The 23,146-nt window shown below is 36.8% G+C and overlaps 1 protein-coding gene and 2 long non-coding RNA genes across 5 annotated transcripts; 1 reads left to right on the top strand and 2 right to left on the bottom strand.

The window, feature by feature from the left end:
- Positions 1–233: 233 nt before the first annotated feature.
- Positions 234–3,811, bottom strand: LOC125222737 (uncharacterized). Its single transcript, XM_048125511.2, has 2 exons — positions 3,652–3,811; positions 234–1,982 (listed from the first exon to the last, which is right to left on the bottom strand). The coding sequence occupies exon 2, from the start codon at positions 1,662–1,664 to the stop codon at positions 489–491; it is 1,176 nt and encodes a 391-aa protein (XP_047981468.1). The 5' UTR covers positions 1,665–1,982; positions 3,652–3,811; the 3' UTR covers positions 234–488.
- Positions 3,812–14,334: 10,523 nt separating this feature from the next.
- Positions 14,335–19,844, top strand: LOC125219010 (uncharacterized). Of its 3 annotated transcripts, none has more exons than XR_007176055.2 (5): positions 14,335–14,612; positions 17,765–17,872; positions 17,950–18,020; positions 19,082–19,144; positions 19,602–19,844. It is a non-coding gene; the product is annotated as an uncharacterized LOC125219010 (long non-coding RNA). The 3 variants fall into 3 exon arrangements; XR_016134545.1 differs by having other exon boundaries at positions 17,667–17,872; XR_016134544.1 differs by having other exon boundaries at positions 14,827–17,872.
- LOC148934014 (uncharacterized) lies at positions 14,662–14,943 on the bottom strand. The gene is made up of 2 exons (XR_016134546.1): positions 14,840–14,943; positions 14,662–14,755 (listed from the first exon to the last, which is right to left on the bottom strand). It is a non-coding gene; the product is annotated as an uncharacterized LOC148934014 (long non-coding RNA).
- Positions 19,845–23,146: the final 3,302 nt, after the last annotated feature.

Raw genomic sequence — 23,146 nt, 5'->3', positions numbered from 1 at the left:
TATATTATCAAATTTCCGATTTAGATTTTGATATTTTTATGCAATTTTGAATTATTCAGATCAAATCTCATAGTTCAGATTTTTGGAAAATTCGGGTCTGATTAATTATTCATAACATTTCGGATTTTCAGATTAGGCAAAATCCGTTTGCAATTACAACACCATCAGATGTATAACCAACTCCAGGAGATGAACTAATTTGAACACCAATACAAAAGAAAGAAACAAAAACATGAGAAGAAACATTCCTGTCGTTAGTAAAGCTGTGAAATTGTCATTACCAACCAAACTTGAAGAGATACAGATTAACAGCGCCACCAAGAAAAATAAGGTGGACAAAAAACAAAAAAGCAAACAACTATCTCAAAACCAGAAAGCAGCAAAATTAGCAATCATTATTAAACAGCTAAATCCTTTACAGACAGTACTGAGTTCTGAGTTGAGCGCAAAAATGTTTGGCACCCGGGCCTGGCCTCTCAGCAGCTAATTTAACCTTGTGCAGGAACCACCATAGACCACCCGACAAGTCTAGGCGACCCAGGTGGACTTGAATGCTGGCTAGGATTGAAGAGGCTTAGTTCCACAAAAGCTGCTCCAGAGGTTCCATCTTTCTCCGTAGCACGGAAAGAAATCGATCCACGTTTTCCTGAGGCAGATGAATTTCTACTTACAAGGCTTCCTTCAACTGGGCTCTGATAAGCAATTAATGAGCTTGTATCATTACACTCATTACCAGCCACCCTCCTCCTAGCTTCTGTATCTATTTGCAGACTCCTCAAAGATAAAGAATCTGATACAGGAAGGTATACAAGCATGCACATACCCACCCCTGCACAACATAAAAGGGAAAGAAAAGACAGGAATGCTATGGCATCAAACAAAGATGTTCCTGGATCAGCTAGGACCGACAAACCAAGCAGAACAACTCTTAATGGGAAAAAACTAGAGATAAAAAAGATCAACGTGTACACTCTCTTTTGCAAACCCTTATTGATCACCAAATGAAGAATTCTCCTACCAAGCCAAAACAAGTAGATAGTCACGATGGTAGCAAAAACACCAAGAAAGATGGTACTGAATAGAGGGTAAGTGCAGAAAGCAGTATCGTGATTTGCATCAGACGAAGCTGCTCTGATGAAATAAGAACGCAGTTTCGGATTATGGTCCTCCTTATACTTCGGTCCAATTAAGATAACTACTAGCTGAAGAATGAACAATGGGATGCAATAAACAAGAACAAAACCAGCCGTTTTCACATTCCACTTGTGACCTAACGTTCCAGACCTTTGTAGAGATGCACGGAGAAGAAAAATGAGTGTAAGAAACAGGCATGGTTCTGCGAATCCCAGGTTCGAAATGATGTAGCCTTTGCAGACTTTTTCCTGCCATTCCAAAGTGAGACCATCCAATACTCTTCCGTGGTGCCTCAACAAATTCAACCGTATAATTTCACCAACACCCCACCAAACTGCAAAGAAGATGTATGTGATTCTGATTATCCAAGGACCACTAAAATAACTAAGCTGACTGAAACCTTGCCCGAGGATCCGACTGCGGAAGTAAAATGAATATATGATACAGAACAACCCCAGAACAACCAATACAGCAACAAGACAAATCGTCACCACACCAAGTGCATCAGCGACTAATCTCGACTGGGGCATTACCCAAACCACAGATTCCACGCATGCTCTCCGCCAGCATGGACACAATAAAATCTTCTATTCAGTAAGGTATTCCACAGGACCAGCAAACAAGCCAAAAATACCTGAAAGAAATAGTTGAACACTCCAATTGACTCCAAAAAGATCATATACGTCCAGATTGGAGATTCATTAAATGCTCCTCAAGCGAAGAACAGAATATAGCAACAAAAGTTGCTTAATGACCTCGGGCCAAAAAGAACTTCCAGCTTCTTCAGCTACTCAGTTTAAATCCACAAGTCCAAAAGGTAATCTTTAAAGATCAAGCAGTCTGACTATCTGCAGCATGAGCAGGAAATACACAATCACTTACCCACTAGAGATTATACAATAATAGTATAACATTATAACAATTGCTACTATTTTATAAAAAAAAGGTGATAACAATAATGAGAATGACGCCAAAGTTAATCGAACAAAAAGAAGCCACGAACTGGAAAGCAACTACAAGAAAATACAAGCAAAGAGGGAAAAGAACACCAGTTGTCAATTGTAACAGTGAGATTAAGCAGCATAAGGTGTCAGGTGTCTCAGAGTAACCAATTCTGTAAAGAAAAACTTAATCACAATTGCAGCAGCATGGCTACCTAAAACAGGTTAGCATATCTTTTGACCAAGACAACATATGAAATTCCAATACACAGTAACACAAATAGCAACACCTTATATGCTGAACTAACATCTGTAAAAATAAATATGAGACTAATCAGTCATGTAATCAGACAATTGAGGACATATATTGCAACTTATTCAATCACTAGGTTGTCACATGCCGTAGAAACATCAACATACAAATCCTAGCCCTTTGTTACAAGTGAATTTGACAAAATTCTGCAACCAGATTTTCTTGCAACTTGCAAGTTCAGATAGGTATACTCTAGGTGGAAGATTGACAGAGCATGGAAACCTTTATATAGAGCCATCCATATAAAACAGTAATCCATCACTTCAGCTATAAACACAATAGAGATACACCATACAGAGCAACTCTTCCATCCAAGATGGGTTGTTTAATGGATTGCATAGGAAACTGGGGGTTTTTTTTACTGAGGGGAACTCTTGTCAATAGTTAGACTCGGGAACTGTGTCTCTCAATACGAATAAGTTTACTTTCCAATTTCTACCCATACTTTTTTGTTAAAATACCTTTCACTAAACCGCATAGATGTTTCAATGACAAAGACTACATTAATTTGACCACTTCCATTGAATCTTATATTAATATGTTTAAGATAAATTTCTGCTGCAAAATAATAAGCGCAAAACAACAGATGGTCCAGAAACTTCACAAAGGAATTCCACATTCCTCATTGTTATCGACAAGTCATGAGGCCAAATCTGAGTTCAGTATCAGGTGAAATTATCCATTAAGCATCAGCTGATGCTTTAACAATTTAAACCAGGCACAGAGATCTGAACTTCCTAAATCAGAGATAAAATCCAACAATATGGTCAAAATAAATTATAAAATTCACTTAAAAAGCCCTTATTTATCCTGCAGGTGCAATTCCAAGCACATCTACCTCAAACTTTCGTCTGACTATAACTCTATAAGGCAACGTGCATGTACAATCTAATAAATTCCTAGTATTAAAAAGAAATAAAAGGAACTCAGTCTCTCAATTGTTAAGTACCAGCTACTTTAAACAACGGATTTACCAACCAACAAACTCCAAGCCAAAAATTTGATCTGAATTAACAACATATCTACAAAACAGCGCCTAAGAGATCAAAGACCACACCATGCAGAGAAAAAGAAAAGGAAAACAACAATTAAGACGTTAATTACAGATATGAAAACGCAGGCACGAAAGCAGCCGCACATTCGCATGAAAAATTGCTAAACCTAGAAATAACCACTTCAATTCGAGAAAAAGAAGAAATTATCTAAAAAACGGACGAGAAAGCAACATAGAAAAGGGAAACAGAGGAGGTGCAGGAAGCTTACGACTTGTGAATCAACGATCCAGTAAAGTACGACGTTGAATCTGAAATTCCGCAGAAATGCGAGAAAACCCCTAGTGAGAGAAAACAAAATGCAAGGAAGAGAAGGAGAAGAGAGAGAAGAAAACAATGTAAGGTAGGGGAGAGTAGTCTTTCAAGAGAGAGAGTGGGACTTTTGTTGCTGACAGGCTGTCGCCAGCCAATAAATCCAAAAATCAGGAGACAGCAATTAAATAATAAGATATATACGTATAATAATAAAAATTAATAATCGTATACGGTGCAGCTGTAATATGATTTCCAGTTTTCTTGTGGCAAATTAATTTTGCTGTATTGAATATCATAGTACTACTACTGTAGCATATCATTTATTTTAACAATCAATTCTGCTAATATTATACTCCTATTTGGTGGCATCTTATGCAGCAAATTTGAAGGGCAGGCTGTACACAGCAGACGTGTGACATGTAATATTTTCCTTTCTTAAAGTTAAACATTCTTGCATTTTTATAAATATATGTATCTGGTCAATATTTTGTGCACTTGCTAAAAAAACCTAGATTAAGAGCAATTTTGTGGCCACAATTCAATAAATAAGGTAATGGTAGTAGTTTAAGAGTACAGTATAATGAAAAAAAAATCATGTAGTGAATCAATAATCTAGACAAATTCCCGTTTAGCATTGTTTATGATTTTAGACTCATTAAGTATATCAAAAGAACAAACTATACACTACACTACAAAATAAAATTACTCGAACAATGATAGATTTATTTAAGTTACTTTGACTATGTTATCATTAGACTTTTGTAGTAGATCCACGATGGATATCCTCCATCTTGAATATGAGCATTCAATATGAGCATTCGACGTCTTGACAACACAAATTGTTGATTAATATAATATTAATAGTTAGATTGTAATTTACAGCTAGGTTAAGGTATATTAATTGGAGTTAATCCTTTTATACAATCTATTATGTGGAATTGACAGTATTGGAAAAAGAATTGGGTTGGGTTAACAACCAAATCCACTTTGAAATCTTCGACCGGGTTACACACGCTACATTTCCATCGACACCCTTCATTTCTTCTTCGATTCGGCTACTAATACGACAAAATTGCTAGTGGGGAACACAACGTCTAAACAATATTGATAATTCATGTGGAGCGACCCGGTGGCATAAGCGAGAGGCCCATTAGGTATTCCTACTAAAGGATCGCCAAGCATCGAACCTGCTTTCTCGACTAGCAAATGACAGAGATTGTGTCATTGTGTAGATACAACACAATGGTTTGCACATCGGTGGGTGGCTGCAAGTTGAGTTAAGTTACCGAACTTTTTGTTCCACTCTGAAATTGTTTGATAATTAACTCACCGATTTGATGAATTATGCCACACACGACTATGTAGTTTGGTGTTTTGTGTGATTGTGCGGGCTAGTTGCCAAGATGATTTTGCTTTGCATTTATGTTTTATTTGGGAGCATATCTAAATCATTCATAACTTACGTTAAATTTAGGGCAATTTTACTTATGTACAATAATAAATCCCAACTAACAAGGTTTTGTACAATAAAGTCTTGTTCATAGCTTTCTTGGGACAATATCATCTCTGGTGTACCAAGACACATACTAGCTATTCTTGTATATCGAGTACCACTACCCAAGATACCAAGAAGATAGGGCTGCGACAAACTAACACCTTCTCATAAGTCAAGGTAGTGTATAACTAGTATCACAAATTCAATGTTACATGTATATATTTATAAATAAATAATCATTCAGGCTCATACTGATTTAACCATCATATAAATTGGTATTATACCATACACGGTGTCATCTATCATCCAACATAGGACATGGCCTTGATAAATTCGTACTCCATATTGCATAGAGTGATTTATTTAGTTTCATGGCTAATTTTCCATACTTTTATTTTATAATTTATCAATTGGCTGTTTTTATGAGTTTGTTGAATTTTAAACAGATGGTTTTCATTTAGTTTTGAGTACTCGTCTCTCGAACTTTGAAAGAGTTTCACATGCATAGTTTTCACGTCCCAATTAAAGTCATGTAGATCAACTATGGTCGTTTTATGAAAAGTGACAAATGTTGCGAGAGACCGGCACGAAAAGAAGCTGAAATTCAATTATGGTCGGTCAAGGCAACCATCGATGTCCGCAAAAACTTCAAAATGTTTAAAGCCTCCTTCTTGTCGATTCTGAGTTCAAATTCCTCTATGTCAAAAGTTGAAATGCTGTCTGGTCCGATGAAAATTTTTTCTTGACCATCGGAAAAATGAAGAGATGGAGGATTGCTCATCGGTTTTTTAGGCAACTTTGTTCGAGTATAATGTGGTGTCCTGTTAGATATCCATCACCTTAACCTGATTGAATAAGCTTCTTTTTTATATCGACAGAGTTGAAAAGGTCAATATTATTACAAGCTCTTCCACAAGTTTTTAATACCTCTCAATTAAGAGTTTCTCCCCACATCCACTACCCTAAGTGGAGTAGCAATAAAGCTAAATAAGAAATCACAAAAATTATGGAACTAGTATTAGTGGATTGTGTGATCCATTTCTTAAAATAGAAACTTTATATTTGTAAGAAACAAACCAAAAGGGAAAGAGTTTCTATTTTTAGGAATGGAGGGGGTACTGCATAATGTCTGTTTATCCAATATGTTAATACTTCTTTATATTACAGAGTGTTTATCCAATAGTGTTTATCCAACATGTTGATGATTTTTCTATTGTTGTGTATATCCATCATTTTGATGATTCCATCGAATGAGATAGTAAAAAAATTGAATAAAACGTTTACAAAAGATCCTCATCTATTGCATAATACTCCCTCCGTCCCAGATAATTCGTCCACTTCTTTTTTCGCACTCGTTTTGCAAAAAAAAATAATAAATAGGTAAAGTTGAGAGAAAGTAAAATAAGAGAAAGAAGAATGTAGTTAAGACTATTCTCGACATTATTCTCTCTTTTACTTTACTTTCTCTCCAATTTAACTATTTATTATTATTTTTGCAAAACGAGTGCGAAAAAGGAAGTGGGACGAATTATCTGGGACGGAGGGAGTATTTATTCAACATGTTAATGAATTCCCTTTTTTCTCTATTGCACACTGTTTATCCAACATGTTAATGATTCCACCGAGGGGTAGTACAAAAACTGAATAAAACGTTTACAAAAGATCTTCATATGTTTCTGTAGAACAGTAAAATATAGAGACATAGTATAGAAAGTAGTAGTTGTATTTTATTATTCAATATTAATACCATATATATATATATATATATATATATTATATATAGGGGTGTACTAGTATAACAACTAATTTTAAAGTTACAACGTACATCCAACCACGTGCTGCCACATGGCACGAAAAATGCAATACGCATTTGTAGAAGCTATAAATGAATTTCGGCAGATTGCATTTTTGTTATATGCAGATTGCATTTTTTATTGTTAAGTTTTACATTTTAGATATTGACTGTTTAAATTGCATTTTATATATAGACGGATTGCATTTTTATATGTGAAAATGCAAAACTTAACAATAAAAAATGCAATTTATGTGAAAATGCAAAACTCAACACTATAAAATGCAATTTACATACAACAAAAATGCAATCTGCGAAAATGCATGTACAACTAGATTGCATTTTTGTGTTTAAAATATTGCATGTTTTGTGCCACAAGGCAGCACCAGATTGGATGTACGTTGTGACTCTAAATAAGGGGGCACCCTAGTGCTCCCCTATATATATATATATATATATTACGAGAAACTAAGCTAGGCTATGTTACATCACCGATGTGGGACAAAATACATATAAGATATTAACACTCCCCCTCAAGCTAGATCATATATATTGATCATGTCCAACTTGGTACAAAGTTCTGAAAAACGTTTTACAAACAACGGTTTTGTGAAGATATCAGCAATCTGGTTGGCCGATGAAGTGAAAGGAATAGTAATTTTCTTATTCAAAACACACTCTCAAATGAAATGACAATCAACTTCAATATGTTTAGTCCTCTCATGAAAAACCGAATTATTAGCAATATAGATTGCAGCTTAGTAATCACAATACATAGGTAAAGGTTCTTTGAAAGTGAATCTCAGTTCTCCAAGTAGATTCTTGACTCCGATCATCTCAGTAGCAGTATGAGCCATAGCTCTATACTCGGCCTCAGCAGACGATCTCGCAACAGTATCTTGTTTCTTAATTCGCCAAGTTACCAGATTTCCTCACAAGTAGGTGCAATATCCAGAAGTAGACTTTCTATCCGACTTAGAACCGGCATAATCAGCATCTTCAATATTTAGATGACCATTCTTTTTAAATAACAATCCTGTACCGGGAGATTTCTTGACATATTGAAGAATTCGAATAGCTACATCCCAGTGAACTTGCTTAGGCTTATCTTGAAACTGACTGACCAAGCCAAGATCAAAGGAAATATCCGGTCTTGTTACTGTCAAGTAGATAAGCTTTCCAATAAGACGTCTATACTTAGCTTTATCCTCCAAGAATTCTCCACCGTCATCCCAAACACTTGGATCAACCTCCATAGGAGTATCAACAGGCTTTGTTCCAAGTAGTCCAGTTTCTTTCAATAAATCTGTAACATACTTTTGCTGAGATAGAGACACTCTAGAATTACCGTGTGCAAGTTCAATTCCCAAGAAATACTTAGGACGCCCCAGATCCTTGATAACAAAATGTTGGTGCAAATATTTCTTAGTTTCCTCAATTCCACGAACATCACTTCCAGACATGAGTATATCATCAACATACACAATGAGAATGACAATGCCCGATGCTTGTTGTCGCACAAAGACCGAATGATCAGACTTGCATTGCTTTAAATCAATAGTTCTAAGAACACTGCTGAACTTATCAAATCACACTTTGGGACTTTGTTTAAAGCCATAAATTGCATATTTGAGACAACAAACCTTAGTAGCATCCTCCCCCTAAGCAACATAACCAGGAGGTTGCTTCATAAAGACCGTCAGAATCAAATCACCATATAAGAAAGCATTCTTCACATCAAGCTGATACATGGGCCACGAAAAATTAACAGCCAAAGAGAACAGAATTCAGATTGAGTTCATACTAGCAGTGGGCGAGAACGTCTCAAAGTAGTCAATATCATAAGTTTGTGTGTACCATTTTGCCATAAGCCGAGCTTTGTATCGAATTTTATGGTAAACACCCAATGGCAAGAAACAATATCTACCGAATTAAGGTCATGTACAATATCCAAGTACCACGACTCAAGAGAGCTCGCATCTCCTCATCCATAGCGGCTCGCCATAAGGGGTGTCTGAGTGCCTCTTGGTAAAAAGGTTGGAATCACTGTAGACAAAAGACAAAGAGAAAAGGCACGAAAAGGAACAGTCAAGCGAGTAAAGGAAACATGATTAGACACAGGGTGTTTGGTGGTACAAGTACGTTTACCTTTGCGAATAGCTATGGGTAACTCATCAGGAGGAGTTGGATCTTCGGAAGCTAGAGGCGAAGATGACTGTGGCAGTGGACATGAGACATGTGAGAGATCTTAAGAAGCTGGAGGGGTTGTTGCAGGTCGATGACGTCGTGTATAGACCTGTAAAGGAGGAGCAGAAGACATAGGAGAAACAAAAGTTTGGGCAGGTAAAGGAGTAGGATTTAACTGGCTGGTTGGTTTAGTTTGAGGATGAGTAACATAAGCTTGAAAATCAAAGAAGGTGACATTTGCAGAGATATAATGACGTTTGGTAAGAGGGTCAAAACAGCGGTATCCCTTTTTGGTTCGAGAGTAACCAAGGAAAACACACTTAATAGATCGAGGGAACAACTTATCCAACCTAGGAGTAAGATCATGAACAAAATAAGTACACCCAAAAATGCGAGGAGGAATATGATAAAGAGGTTTATCAGGATGAAGACACGAAAAATGAATATCCCATGCAACACACTACATGGCGTCCTGTTAATAAGAAAGCATGTAGTAAGAACAACATCAGACCATAGATACTTAGGCACATGCATGTGAGACATAAGAGTACGTGCAACGTCTAAAACATGACGATGCTTGTGCTCGGCTACCCCATTTTGTTGAGAAGTGTGAAAGCAGGAGGTTTGATGAATTATACCATGAGATTTACAAAAAGATGAGATAGATTGTTGTGTGAACTCAAGAGCATTATCATTACGGAGAATACACAAATTAACATAGTATTGTGTCTTTATTTCATGATAAAAGGATTTGAGAACAGTAGGGACTTCACTTATTTGTTTAAGCAAATACAACTATGTCATACGAGAATAATCATCAACAAGGATTAGAAAATACTTGAAACCCCTCTAGACTCAATCCTACTTGGACCCCAAACATCACAATGAACTAAATAAAAAATAGAAGGGCTACGAGTATCGACCCGAGAAGGAAAGGAATTGCGATGGTGCTTGCCCAACTCACTGGCTCATAATTAAAATCAACAGACGCAATTGGAACTAAACTATGAAGATTGGAAGAAGACGGATGACCAAGACGACAATGTGATACGCTCGGATTTTACACTGTTTTAAGGCCATTATTTGGTCCATTTTTTATGTCAAAGTCACTCTACATGTCCATTATTTGCATATTTTGTCTATTTTGGTATTTTGACGTGTTTTGTGAGAAATGTGCATAATTGAGCCGAAAAGGGGAGCAAAACGCAAAGTCTGGAAATTTGGAGTCAGACGGCGACCGGCGACCGCTGCGAAGTTGTACGGCGACTACCGGCGCCCGGCGGGCAAAGCAATGCAGCGGTCAGCCTCGGAAAATTACACTTGGAAGAGAAGTCCCGCCCGGTGACCACCGGAAGTCATGCGGCGGACCGCCGCCGGAGGAACAAACTCTCTGGACTTCAATGCGGCGACCGCCGGCCAAGGTGCGGCGGCCCGCCGGAGAAAGGCGGCGAATCCGAGATGCCCTAGATTTGCTCCAAGATTTACCATATTTTGAAGATCTTTTCCTTCTACAACAAGGAATGGCTTTCCCCTATAAGTAAGACCTCAAGTTTCATCAAATTAGAGAGCTTCTACTTGCAAAATAATTCACAAAGATCAAAAGATAGAGTACTTCACTTGTGCAAGGAGTTGGAGAAGGATTTCAAGAACATCAAGAACGACAAGGATTCAACCTACGAGTTTTATTTGCTTTAGTTTTATGTTCAAATTGTTTTCCCTTCAATCTATGTGTTTAGCTTATTTCATTATGTGTAACTAAACTCATAGGATTCTAGGGATGTGTTAGTAAAGACCTTGGTTATACAATTCTTTTTTCTATTTAATATCCGTTTTGTTTTTACTTTGTTTCTTCCCTAAGTAGCTTTGATGCAGCATGATTGAGTAACACAATTTTGTATGATTTAATATAGCTTATTTCATAACTGTGAGAGAGTTCTAACGAGTTAGATTCACTTAGTAGACGCTACAGTTAGCTTCCTTTAAAACGGCATTGTTAATTGAGAGTGAGGACTTTTCAAGGGTCTTAGGAGTTTATGGAGTTACGTGTTAGGATTGACAACCCTAATTTTGTAATCAACGTTTGCATTGCATGAGCATAAGCTAGGCGACTCGTCCTATCAAAGTAATAACTGTGCTAGGGTATTGTAGTTTGGAATTTGTATAACCATAACTGTGAACGCACATCCCTGGGATTCCCTTATCTCTATCGATTGTCTCTATGTTTTATTCGCATCTAGTTGTTATTTACTTTCAAATATTTTCTGTTTTCAAAAGTTTTCAAAACCTTCTGTTCTTCCAGGTAGTAATTGAGTTCTAGTAGAGAACAGACACTTTGTGTTTGCGTTCTCCGTGTTCGATATCCCGGTACTGACCTTTAGCTATACTATATATACTCTATATACTTGCAGGTTTATTTAGTGCTAATAAAAAGTGCATCACAATGCCACTGATATGGAGACACGGTAGTAGAGAGAGCACTAGGAGAGGCAGGTGAAACATGATCCAAATAGTAAAGACCGCCACACTCACGTCCTCCACCAATCGTCCTCTTCGTCTACAGATCTTGAAAGATACAATATGAAGGATAAAAAGTGACATAACTATTGTGAGTTTTTGTTAGCTGACCAATAGTGCATATTCTTTTCAGACGGGGGGAGTAAGTATTTTATTTGTAAATATAATTGAATTTCATCGTGTTTTAGAGTATTCATTCAAAAAATAGTATTTCATAATGAAAATAAATTGTTGGTTAATTATGAAAATAAATTGTCGGTAAACTAAAATCCGAGAATTTGGAAAGACTCACAATTAATTTTTGAGATCCTATAACGATGAGTAAATTAATAGTACTACAGTAGTACATATATTCAATAAGGTAATACATGAACAAAATAGATCTTTATTTCCTTATCAGCAAATATTCTTTTATTTTTAATTTTTCTCTCTCTTCCTCCCCATATTCAGAACATTAATGAAGAGTCGTTTCTTTGTATATCGATTAGTATTATGAAGTTTTAAGTAGAACGCATAGATAGGAATATAAACAAAAACGAAAAAAAAGGAAAGATAATTGCAATTGGAAAGATTGACAACTAAAAAGGAAGATAAAATACAAAAATAAAAAATTATGAAGATTACAAATGACATGGAAATAAGATGCTATCAAAACTCTATTACTTATTTCATGCAATATACTCCATAATTGAAGCAAATAACTTATCCAATAATTTAGGATATAATTATCTTTTCTAAATTAAGTATTTACAGCTTTAGGAAATTAATTTTTCCATATAAACATTCTAAATCATATTTATACAAGGAGTACTCACAAAACTCCCACCATCACTTTCTCGTCTCAATTCAATTAAGCTTACTGGAAAATTTGGGGCAAACAAAACATTATCAAGAGTGATGTGAGTAGTGGGTTTGACAACACCAGTGTCAGTTACTGGGGAATAGTTGCCATTAGCAAGACGAACAAATGGAAGATATGATGGAGAAAAAGATGTCAAAAGGGATTTTGTACCAGTACTATGGGTAGAGGAACCCGAATCCAACATTCAAGACTTACCAGGAGACACAGCAAATGCAACTACAGAGGTAGAAGCATCAATAGTAGATAAAGAACTTGGCGCAGTAAACTTAGTAGTGTTAGCCCAATCTGGTTTTCCAAACTTCTTCCAACATTTATCAAACTCATGATTCGAACGACCACAATGATCACATAGTCGATCATGAAAGCCTCGTCCTCGACCTCGGCCACGTCCCTATCCACGACCACGTTCAGCATATGAACCTCGACCGCGAGCAGACATAGCTGAATTATCAAAAGAGGTGGATTCCGTACGCCCATTGGAGGCATGAAGAACGCGAGACAACGCATTAGACAACGTTGGAATGGTATCACTAGCCATCAAGCTATCTCGAAGTGGCTGGAGATCAGCATTAAGACCTGACAAAAATTTTGCTACCATGAATTCCTCCCATTGTTTTGCTCTTGTTGTGGCATCATAGGAGAGATGATAATAAACTAAAATCTCATCAACAAGGCCTTTCAGGGTAGAGGAGTAATCATTAACTGATTGAGTATCCTGAGTATGAGAGAAAAGTTTCTCATACAATTCAAATACCCGAGAGACGTTTTTTTCATTAAAGAACATCTCTCCCGTAGAGCATCCTACATTGCTTTGGCTCTATCCAAGCACATGATATTTTGACTGATAGCTGATTTAAGGCTATTAAGAAGCCAAGTCATGACGGAGCAGTCATCAGCACACCAAGTGTCGTAGTTGGCATCTGTAGTAGCAGGCGGGGCAGTTTGAACATGGCTTTTCTTCTTCTGTGATCCCAAAAAATAGGAGAAAAGCACGGGACCAAAGCATATAGTTGGAACCATTCAACTTAATGGTGGTTCCGATAGGTGGTCCAAAATCAGACATGATAAAACGAGAGTAAATCCTATGCAGAGTAGCAGGCAAAAGTGCAGGCAAATAAGTAGTAGGAGCACAGGCAGCGGGCAAGAGCGCATGCAAATAATTGCGCAGAGCAATGTTGCAGGAGTATAACAGCCGACAGATAATACCGCAGAGCAACGGAGTAGGAAGAACAGCAGTAGGCAGAGAAAAAAACCCTAATTTTCGAAACCCTAATTTTTTTTTCCAGACTAACCTAATTACGGATTCGAATCCGCTCTGGTACTATATAGATCAGTAAAATATAGAGACATAGTATAGAAAGTAGTTGTAACGCCCGCCTTTTTCCTTTCTTTTTGGGGTAATTTTTTTTTTATCGTCCTTGTTTTGTTTCAACAATCAATGGGTATGTTTTATCGAAGGATCGACGAATGTTTTGAATCGTGTTGTTGGAATCTCGAGGAATGCTATGGATTATGTCGTAGAGAAATTAGAAGTTATTTTCGCGAGTACTTGGAATAACACCAAAGTACTAAAAATGAAATACTATGAATTAATTAATTTTCTTCGTTGACAAGGTAAAAGAGAAAGAAACTCAATGTTTAGGCCTATCACTTTTGTGTATCTTGTTATAGCCATTTTATTTCGTTTAGTTAGGACCAATTTTGAGAAGCCCAAAAAAATCAATTATTTATTCCAATTCCACGGTCAAATATTTGGTCAAATATATTTCTCCCAACCCCATTACTAAACGGTTTCTCCATATCTCCACTCCCTAAAATCTCTCTAACAAACCAAATTTCCACATAATTGTATATATATATCTCTTCCCACAATCTCAGCCAGTTTCCAACGCCATCCCGGTTCAGTTCCTCTTCGTTTCTGCAAAGGTAATCTTTTCCTCAACCCTATGAGTATGAAAACCTCCATGTATTAATCCCATGGCCAATTTTCTTGTGATATCACACCTTGAACCGAGACACTGAGTTTTTCAATATCCTCTGCTTCTGCAAGTTTTGCTTCTCCGGAAGGTATAGTCCTCTAAATTCTGATTTTCTTCGTGTCTTTTTCCATGGCATATTCTCACAAATTCAATAGTACACTCATGAATTTAGTAGAGCACGGCTGAAATCTTTTTGAGTAACACATTAATAGTAAAGCTTCAATCTTTATTCTGAAAAGTATTTTGTGAACCTAATCAACTCCGGATTCTTTAAATCAAACCCAAAACTGAATGAATTTAAGGGGTGGGACTTACCTGGTGCTGCTCGGCGACGGGGAGATTGAACGGCAGCGGCGGCAGTTAGTGAACGGAGACAGCAGATGGTGAGATAGAGTTGAGAGTGTGCGCTGATTTAGGATCTGTAATTTCTGTTTTGAGTGGGAAATTGCGAATTGGTGTTTGTGTTTGTAGAATTTGAGAGAGAGACAGATGCGTTTGTCATGGCTGGAAGTTTGCAGTACTTAATTTCCTTTTCTTTTAATTATTTTGCAATGTGATAGGGAGGAGTATGCAGTGAGGTAGAAGGAGACGAGAATTTGAGGGAGAGAGTTTGGTGTCTCCTAATTCGGATTTTGTGAGGAGATGGGAGTTTTTTTTTAATAAAATTGTGTGTTCTTTTTAAGATAAAAATGGAGAGAGAGATGTTAGGGAGACGTGAGTGTTTGGGAGTATATAAGTTAAACTCTTTTAATTACTTGTTTCCTCTGTTCAAGTTTTGCTGTGGGACTAGGAGTATTTTTGTTTAAACCTCTTGAGTTTTAATAATTAGGTTGGGACTTGGGACATTAATTGTTCAGAAGTGGACTAGTTTATTTATGTGAGTGGGTCGACAGTTTGGCAAGATTATTTTTGGTGTATGCATCAAAGCAGTTAAGGGCACATAAGTTGAACTACCTGACGCATGACTTAGAATTGGCAGTATTAGTACATTGTTTTCAAAATTTAAAGACATCATCTTTGTGGAGTTCGGTGTGAGATATATATACAGACTATAAAAGCCTCAAGTACTTCTTTGAATAAAAGGATTTGAACATGCGCCAACGTAGATAGCTCAAGTTGGTAAAGGATTAGGATTGTAGTATAAATTACCACCCAAGAAAGGCGAATGCAGTGGGTGATGCCCTAAGTAGAAAGTTTTGACCTCAATTGGTCACTTTTCTCACGAATGAAGAAAACTTGATACGAGAGTTCAGTAAAATGTGATTGGAGGTAGCGAGAGCATCCAAGATAGTGGAAGGAAGGATCGCCACCTTGGTGATGGAACCCGACCTAAGGGTTAGAACTGTGGAATCTTAAAGATGCGATACTTTACTAGAGAAAATCCGTGCGGAAGTGAGGACGAGAGAACAAGAAAATTTTCACGAGGAGGCGGATAATGACCTCACATTCAAGGGAAGGTTGTGTGTGCCTAGAGACGAAGGACTTAGAAATGAAATCATGAGGGAAGTGCATGAAACACCGTATACTGCGCATCCGGGGAGTACCAAGATATATCAAGATATGAAGAGATAGTTTTGATGGAATGACATGAAAAAGCATGTAGCGGCATTTGTGGAGAGGTGTCTAGCATGTCAATAAGTGAAAGCTCTGCATCAACGACCCTATGGGAGAGTACAACCACTTTAGATTCCGGAATGGAAATGGGAGCACATTGCAATGGACTTCGTGACAGGATTACCGAGATCTCAACGAGGAAACACGGTTATTTGGGTGATTATTGATCGTCTCACCAAATCTGCCCACTTTGTGCCGGTTCGTGATACTTATGGAGCTAATAAGTTGTCCAAGATGTATGTACGAGAGATCTTACGCTTACATGGAGTACCGGTGACTATTACATGTGATCGTGATTCGAAGTTTACATCTAGATTTTGGATGAGCCTGCAGCGAGAGTTAGACACCAAGTTGAATTTCAGTACTGCGTTCCACCCGCAGACTAATGGACAATCAGAGAGGACAATACAGACTTTGGAGGATATGTTGAGAGCCGTAGTGCTAGATCGAGAAGTAGGTTGAGAGGAAGTGCTGCCACTAATAGAGTTCGCTTAAAACAATAGTTACCAGGAGACTAATAACATGGCTCCATATGAGGCGTTGTATGGGGAAATATGTAATTCCCACTTTACTGAGATGAAGTGGGTGAGAGAAGAGTTCGGGGACCAGACTCTTTGGAAGAAATGATGGAGATTGTTCGACAAATTCGCGAGAGAATCATGGAAGCTCAGGATCGACAGAAATCATACGCTGATGTTAAAAAAAATGATCTGCAATTTGAAACTGGAAATGAAGTTTTTCTGAAGGTAGCTTCGTTTAAAGGAATAACACGGTTCGGTGTCAAAGGTAAGTTGAGACCATGATTTATTGAACCTTATGAGATTCTTGTTAGAGTAGGTCCCGTAGCGTATAAATTGGCTCTACCACCAAGCTTTGGGAATGTGCACGATGTTTTCCATGTGTCACAATTAAGGAAGTGTGTGTTCGACCTAACCACATAATTCATCAAGAGGAGATGATGATTTTGAAACCAAATTTGAGTTATGAAGTGAAACTTGAAGCTATCCTAGATTGGAAGGTACAAGAATTGGGAAAGTAAGTCTTTTGCTTCTATGAAGGTTCTGTGGAATATCATGGTGTTAAGGAGTTTCAATAAGAGTTGGAAGATAAAATGAAAGAGAAAAACCCAGAATTGTTTGAATGACATAAGTAAATTTCGGGACGAAATTTTTCGTGAAGGTAGGAAGAATGTAACACCCACATTTTTTTTACACCCTTTTTATGTTAAATTTATTTTGGACACGTGTGAGCGTAAGACGTTGAATTTTTTTTAAAACCGCTCTTGTTTTGTTTGGAATGCCAATGGAAGTGGAATTTTGGGAGTATTCGGTTGTTGTTGTGTCAAATCGTGATAGGTAAGAAATCGATGTTTGTGATGGGTATCGTTGATGAAAAAAAAATAGAAATTTTGTTTTCAAGTATTTGGAACAAAATCAAATAATTGGGCCTATTTTTTTATTTAGCACAATTATCCCTAGTAAATGAATTTATTTGAGAAGCCCAAATTCTTCATTAATTCAAATTTCAGCCAAAATAACTACCACTCTTCGACTCTCCGGCGGTTTCCGCAATTCTCTCCACTCTCTGATTTTTCTCCAACAAATGCAAATCTTGATAAATACGCAGACATATATTCTTCCTCCCTTCAGCCCCCAAATTCTCATACCAAGCAGTGAGTTCAAGTTTTCATCCGCCATTGTTTTCCAGCAAAGCCAAATTCTTCTTTACCAAAAGGTAATATCTCCACATTTCATTATATACGAAAAATCTCTATAGTTTTGATTCCATAACATAAATTCTCGACATCACAGTGTGAACGAGAAACCAAGAGTGTGTGATATTTCAATACCTTCTCTTCTGCAAATGTTGCTACTTCCGGAAGGTATACCCACAATCTCTGCTTTCAATTCTATGACATGCTTTCACATAATCATAGTAGTTCATGAAATCAGACTTAGACTCTTGTAGAATTTCTGAAAATTCCTTGCCTGCCCAATAAATTTTTTGAATCGAACAAATAAGAAAAATAAATGTAAAAGTTTAGTCTTGGGAAAAAGGGGAGAGGGACTTAGTGGTTGTGAGAAACGGCGCTGCCGACGGAGGAGCTGACTGCCTAGAGTGGCGGCGGACAGCGTCGATTGGTCTTCGACGGAGGGCGTTAGGCGTCGCCAATTTTTGGAACGAGAGTGATGGGGTCATTCTGTGTTATCTCTGATTTGTGTGAGAAAGAGAGGGAGAGAGATGAGCATGGTGTTTGAGAGATGATTTGGTGAATTTAGAACAGAATAAATAGAGTACAGAGAGAGAAAACATGAATTACAGTAGAGAGGGAGAGGAAGTATTCGACGGTTTAGAGAAGGAGTATATAATTATTTTCATTCCATCCCTTTATTAAAATGGGTTGAGTTGGGAATATACTAGATTACTAGTAATACATTGACATGTGGGATAGGGAGTATACGTGGTGGATTGGGAGTATTTATATACAAATCTATTAATTGTTACTATTCTTGTTCATTTGTGTTGAGAAGTGTATATACGTGTGGTGACAGGGGTGTGGTGACAGGGAGTATTTTGGGCTGCTGTTCTTTCCTTTCTTTAGTTTACGTGTTGGGGAAATTTAATATTTTTATTGGGCCATGATTTGTTTTGGGCTAATTGGAATTTAAGTTGAGAAACTACTTTATTTTAAATTCATGAGTGTCTCTTGTATGTGAAACTGATGCCGACGGGAGGGAGTATATTTTTGTTAGATGTTGTTTTGGTTAATTGATGAGCCAGAGTTCTTAATTTCGAGTTGATCGTGGAATGAGTTGGAGATATGTGGTTTTTCTAGGATAAGAAAAAAAAATATAATTTGTGTACACGCTAGGGATCATGCATTGTCTTTAATTAAGTTATTTAGCAAAGCCTGATTTTTGCATATCATGTTATTTCGAAAAGGGTGAAATTTTGCACGTTGTTGAGGTTGGGACCGGAAGTTTGAGGAGGAGCTAAGCTTTTGAGGTGGGCTTTCGTTTTAAATAAGGACTATATCCTAAATATTTTGTTATGTGAAAGGAGGTGAAAAATGTTTGTCTTGCCATGTTTTGTATTTGAATGAACCTATCTGAAGTGGCTATGCCATGTATGTTAACGAATTCGGGTCCCAGTAGGGCCGCAAACCCTGCTCGGACTGGTGTACACCCAGTAGATCGTGCGCTATCTCATTGGAGTTGGCCGGTCTAGTGACTTGGTTCGTGGCCACGATCCTTGTCATGTAGTTCAGATATGGTGATGGTGGATGTGGATGGAAAATGGTTGCGCAACCGAACTTTACGGAAAATATGTTTTTAGTGTACTTGGGTTCATTTAAATAAAACCCCAAGATCACTCGTTTATGGCTTGACAAACTGTATTTTGGCATGTGTCCACTGAGTGCATCAAGTACTCAGCCCTGCATATTGTTTTTCTTAATGTGCAGATTGAGCGGCGATGGACGTGGAGGATGTTGAGCAGAGTTGTTGGAAAATTATATCTTGTTTGGTTGTTGGATTTGTCGAGTCTTCATACTCGGCATTTTTCCATGTCTTGACGCTTCCGCTAAAATTCTAAATTTCCTTTGGACTGTTTTATCATTGGGTCTTATTATTCGAAGTTAGTTTTGTGGAGAAAGTATTCGAGTTTGTTTTAAGTTTCTTAGTTAATCTTTTGTTTTGGTCGTGTATATTTCGTTGTTCCCCTTTTCTTTCCCGCTTCTTTAACCCTCCCCTAGTCGCGATCAACCGTATTTGGTATCCTTAGAAAATGCAGGCGTGACATTTTCTCTGTGAAAGAATGAGGAATAATTTGAGCGCACACACGTAGGATGCATGCATTTTAAATTAAGTAATTTTGTAAAGTCTAATTTTAGCATATCATATTATTTCAAAGGGTGAACTTTGCACGTTATTTGTGGTTGGAGCAGAAAGTGATTGAGGAGCTAAGTGAACGAGGTGGGCTTTCTTTTTTAAATAAGGGCAATGCCCTAAGTATATTTCTATGTGAAAATGAATATTTGTCATGCCGTGTTTTGTTTTATCTATGGAACCTATCTGCTCTGGCTTTTGCCATCTATGGATAATCGAATTCGGGTTTGACTAGGGAGTGAGTCCCTACTCAGGCTAGTGTACACCAATGGGGATCGTGAGCCGTCTTTTGATTCGGCCGGTCTAGTGACTTGGAATGTGGCCACATTCCTTGTCATCAATGGATCAGATATGGTAGACATCTATGGGAAAATGACTGATCAGTCGAATTTTACAATGGAAATGATTTTAGTGTCTCGGTCATTTTTTTTAAGTTAAACCCCGAGAACACTCAATGGTGGCATGATAAGTACTTTTTATAAAAATGTTTTCGGCATGAGTCCACTGAGTGCATCAAGTACTCAGCCCTGCATTTCTTTTAAAAAATGTGCAGGTTGAGCTGTGACGAGCGTGGTGGGTGTTGAGCATAAAAGTGAAGAAGATAAGAAATAAAAGATCTCGAATATATTATGTCTTCATACATAGTATTATTCTTCCTTCGAATGCTTTCGCTGAATGTTGTTTCTTTTATTCCAAGTATTGTTGAGATAATATTCGTTTCGAATTGTTGAATTGATACTCTGATTTTATTCGAGCTATTCCATTTATGTTGAGCTATGGTCGAGTTTTGTTGTTTTCTCCTTTCTTCCCCGCTTCTTTAACCTACCCCTAGTCGCTATTCACCGTGTTTTCTATCCTTAGAAAATGCGAGCGTTACAGTAGTAGTTGTATTTTATTATTCAATATTAATACTCCATCCGTCCCACTTAAGATGACACATTTCATTTTTGGGAAACTTTCTCTCTCCAATTAATACAGCAAACCACATTTTCCCACCCCTATTAAAATATTCATCTTTCTTTCTCTCTCTATTTTAATACTTTCACCCACCATTTTTCTCTCCAATTAAACACATTAACCAATTACTCCTAAAATCCTGTGCCGGCTAAGGAGTGTGTCATCTTAGCCGGGACGGAGAGAGTAACATATATAGTACAAGAAACTAAGCTAGGCTATGTTACATCACCGATATGGGACAAAATACATATAAGATATTAACAGTTTCTATTGCAGTGTTAATCCAACATGTTTTTCTATTGCAGTGTTATCCAACATGTCGATGATTCCTTGCTTTCTATTGCATAGTGTTTATCCAACATGTGATTCTACTGAATGGGGTAGTAAAAAAAATGAATAAAGCGTTATAAAATATCCTCATCTTTTTTATATTCCCTCTGTCCCAAGATAAGCGAAACACTTCTTTTGGGCATGAGATTTAAGGAGTTGCTATTTAAAGAGTTAAAAGTAGAGAGAATAAAGTATGAGAGAGAGAAAAACAGAGAAATAAAAAAAAATAAAGTTAGTGGATAATAAAGTAAGATAAATGATTTTTTGCTTAAAAAGGAAATGATTCGCTTATACTGGGACATCCCAAAAAGGAATATGAATCACTTATCTTGGAACGGAGGGAGTATTACAGAGTTTATCCAACATGTTGATGATTCCATCGAGTGGGATAGTAAAAAAATTGAATAAAGTGTTTACAAAAGATCTTCGGTTAGTGAAGTAACCAAATAAGAGTTCGGGCCGGTACCAGTTATGTTTTTTACCCTTTCCATTGGTCGTTTAACCGATGGTCGTTTAACCGATGGGTTGGTTCAGTTCTACTATGATTGCACAAAATTTTTGCATAGTGTTTATCCAAATCTCTGATGATTCCACTTTAAAGTAGTGAAAAAACTGAATAAAACATTTACAAAAGATCCATCTACCTCGGCAAATAGCATCGTCTCTTTTATTTTACTACTTTAAGTTTGAACATCACTTCTTCATACATGTTGATTCACAGGGACCTGTTGTGTGTTGGCGGTCAATGTGGAAAGACAATAAGTTGGGCTACGCGAACGCCGATGACGCACACAAGCGCGATGAGAGATGGAAGCTAGTTATTCACTCAAGGAAGATCAATAAGTTTTGTTCATCAAATATCATGTCTTCATATATTTTTAGTTGATGTGTTTATAGAAGTAATTGATTTACTAATTCAAGTAATTTGATAATCGATTTGATGAGGTCAATTTGAAGTTGATCATATGAATAATTTGTTCGAATCCTAAAGATAGACGTATTTTTGTATAAAGAAAATGTACTTAAACTTACCACCTTTTATACTTTTTCATTTTTTAAATATTTATTTAATGGTTATTGAGAAATATATTTTATATATTTCAGAAAAATATGAAAATAGAGAGTGGGTTTGTAAATTTGTACTAAGATTTTAGTTCTTATTTGATGAATTTTGTTGAAATCAATAGAGATGTGACTTATCTTCTTGTATTTATGCTTATCGAATTGATTTTGATTACAAGGGTTGCGAGAGAGTTTACTGGAATGACATGAATGACATAAAAAGTAAGTTATAAAATAATACTAATTTTACAATCTGGGGACCGTCCACCGTAATTAGACTACTCTTATTATAGAAAGTTCTAAACAAATTATAATCCTACATATCATTCTAAATGTGGACCCCATAATTCACTAACATTACTTCCACAATCTTTTCCCCATTCTCTTTTACTTTTCAATTGCACATTAAAACACGTGTCATTTACAACTTTGTTTATTTTTTCTGGACTGAGGTAGTATGAGAGATTAAATGATTGTTTGATCATTTTTATTGAAAATTTTATATTTCAACACGTTTATGATGAGCAGATAGCCAATAACTCTAATAAATAAGACTTGTTGACAACTTTTAAAATAAACTGTCTGGCGTAATACTATTTTTAATATTATTTTACTTTTTCGTATATATAATGTTGTAAAAAATGATTGGATATAAAAATAAATCGTCGGACATAATACAATCCAAAGGAAAAACGAAGATGTAATACAAAAAATGGAAATGCCAAATTGAATTAATAAAATAATAGAACCGTAGCATTCAACCGACTACAGG

The sequence above is a fragment of the Salvia hispanica genome, chromosome 1 (genome assembly GCF_029641045.1).
Source record: "Salvia hispanica isolate PSC_SH4W2 chromosome 1, Shi_PSC_v1, whole genome shotgun sequence".
Lineage (NCBI taxonomy): Eukaryota > Viridiplantae > Streptophyta > Magnoliopsida > Lamiales > Lamiaceae > Salvia > Salvia hispanica.
Note: the sequence above shows the minus strand (reverse complement) of the source record. Positions and strands in the feature narration are given on the sequence as shown.

What these genes read in the sequence shown, in the direction of transcription:
- LOC125222737 (XM_048125511.2), bottom strand. Translation starts at nt 1,664, where the DNA reads ATGCCCCAGTCGAGATTAGTCGCTGATGCACTTGGTGTGGTGACGATT.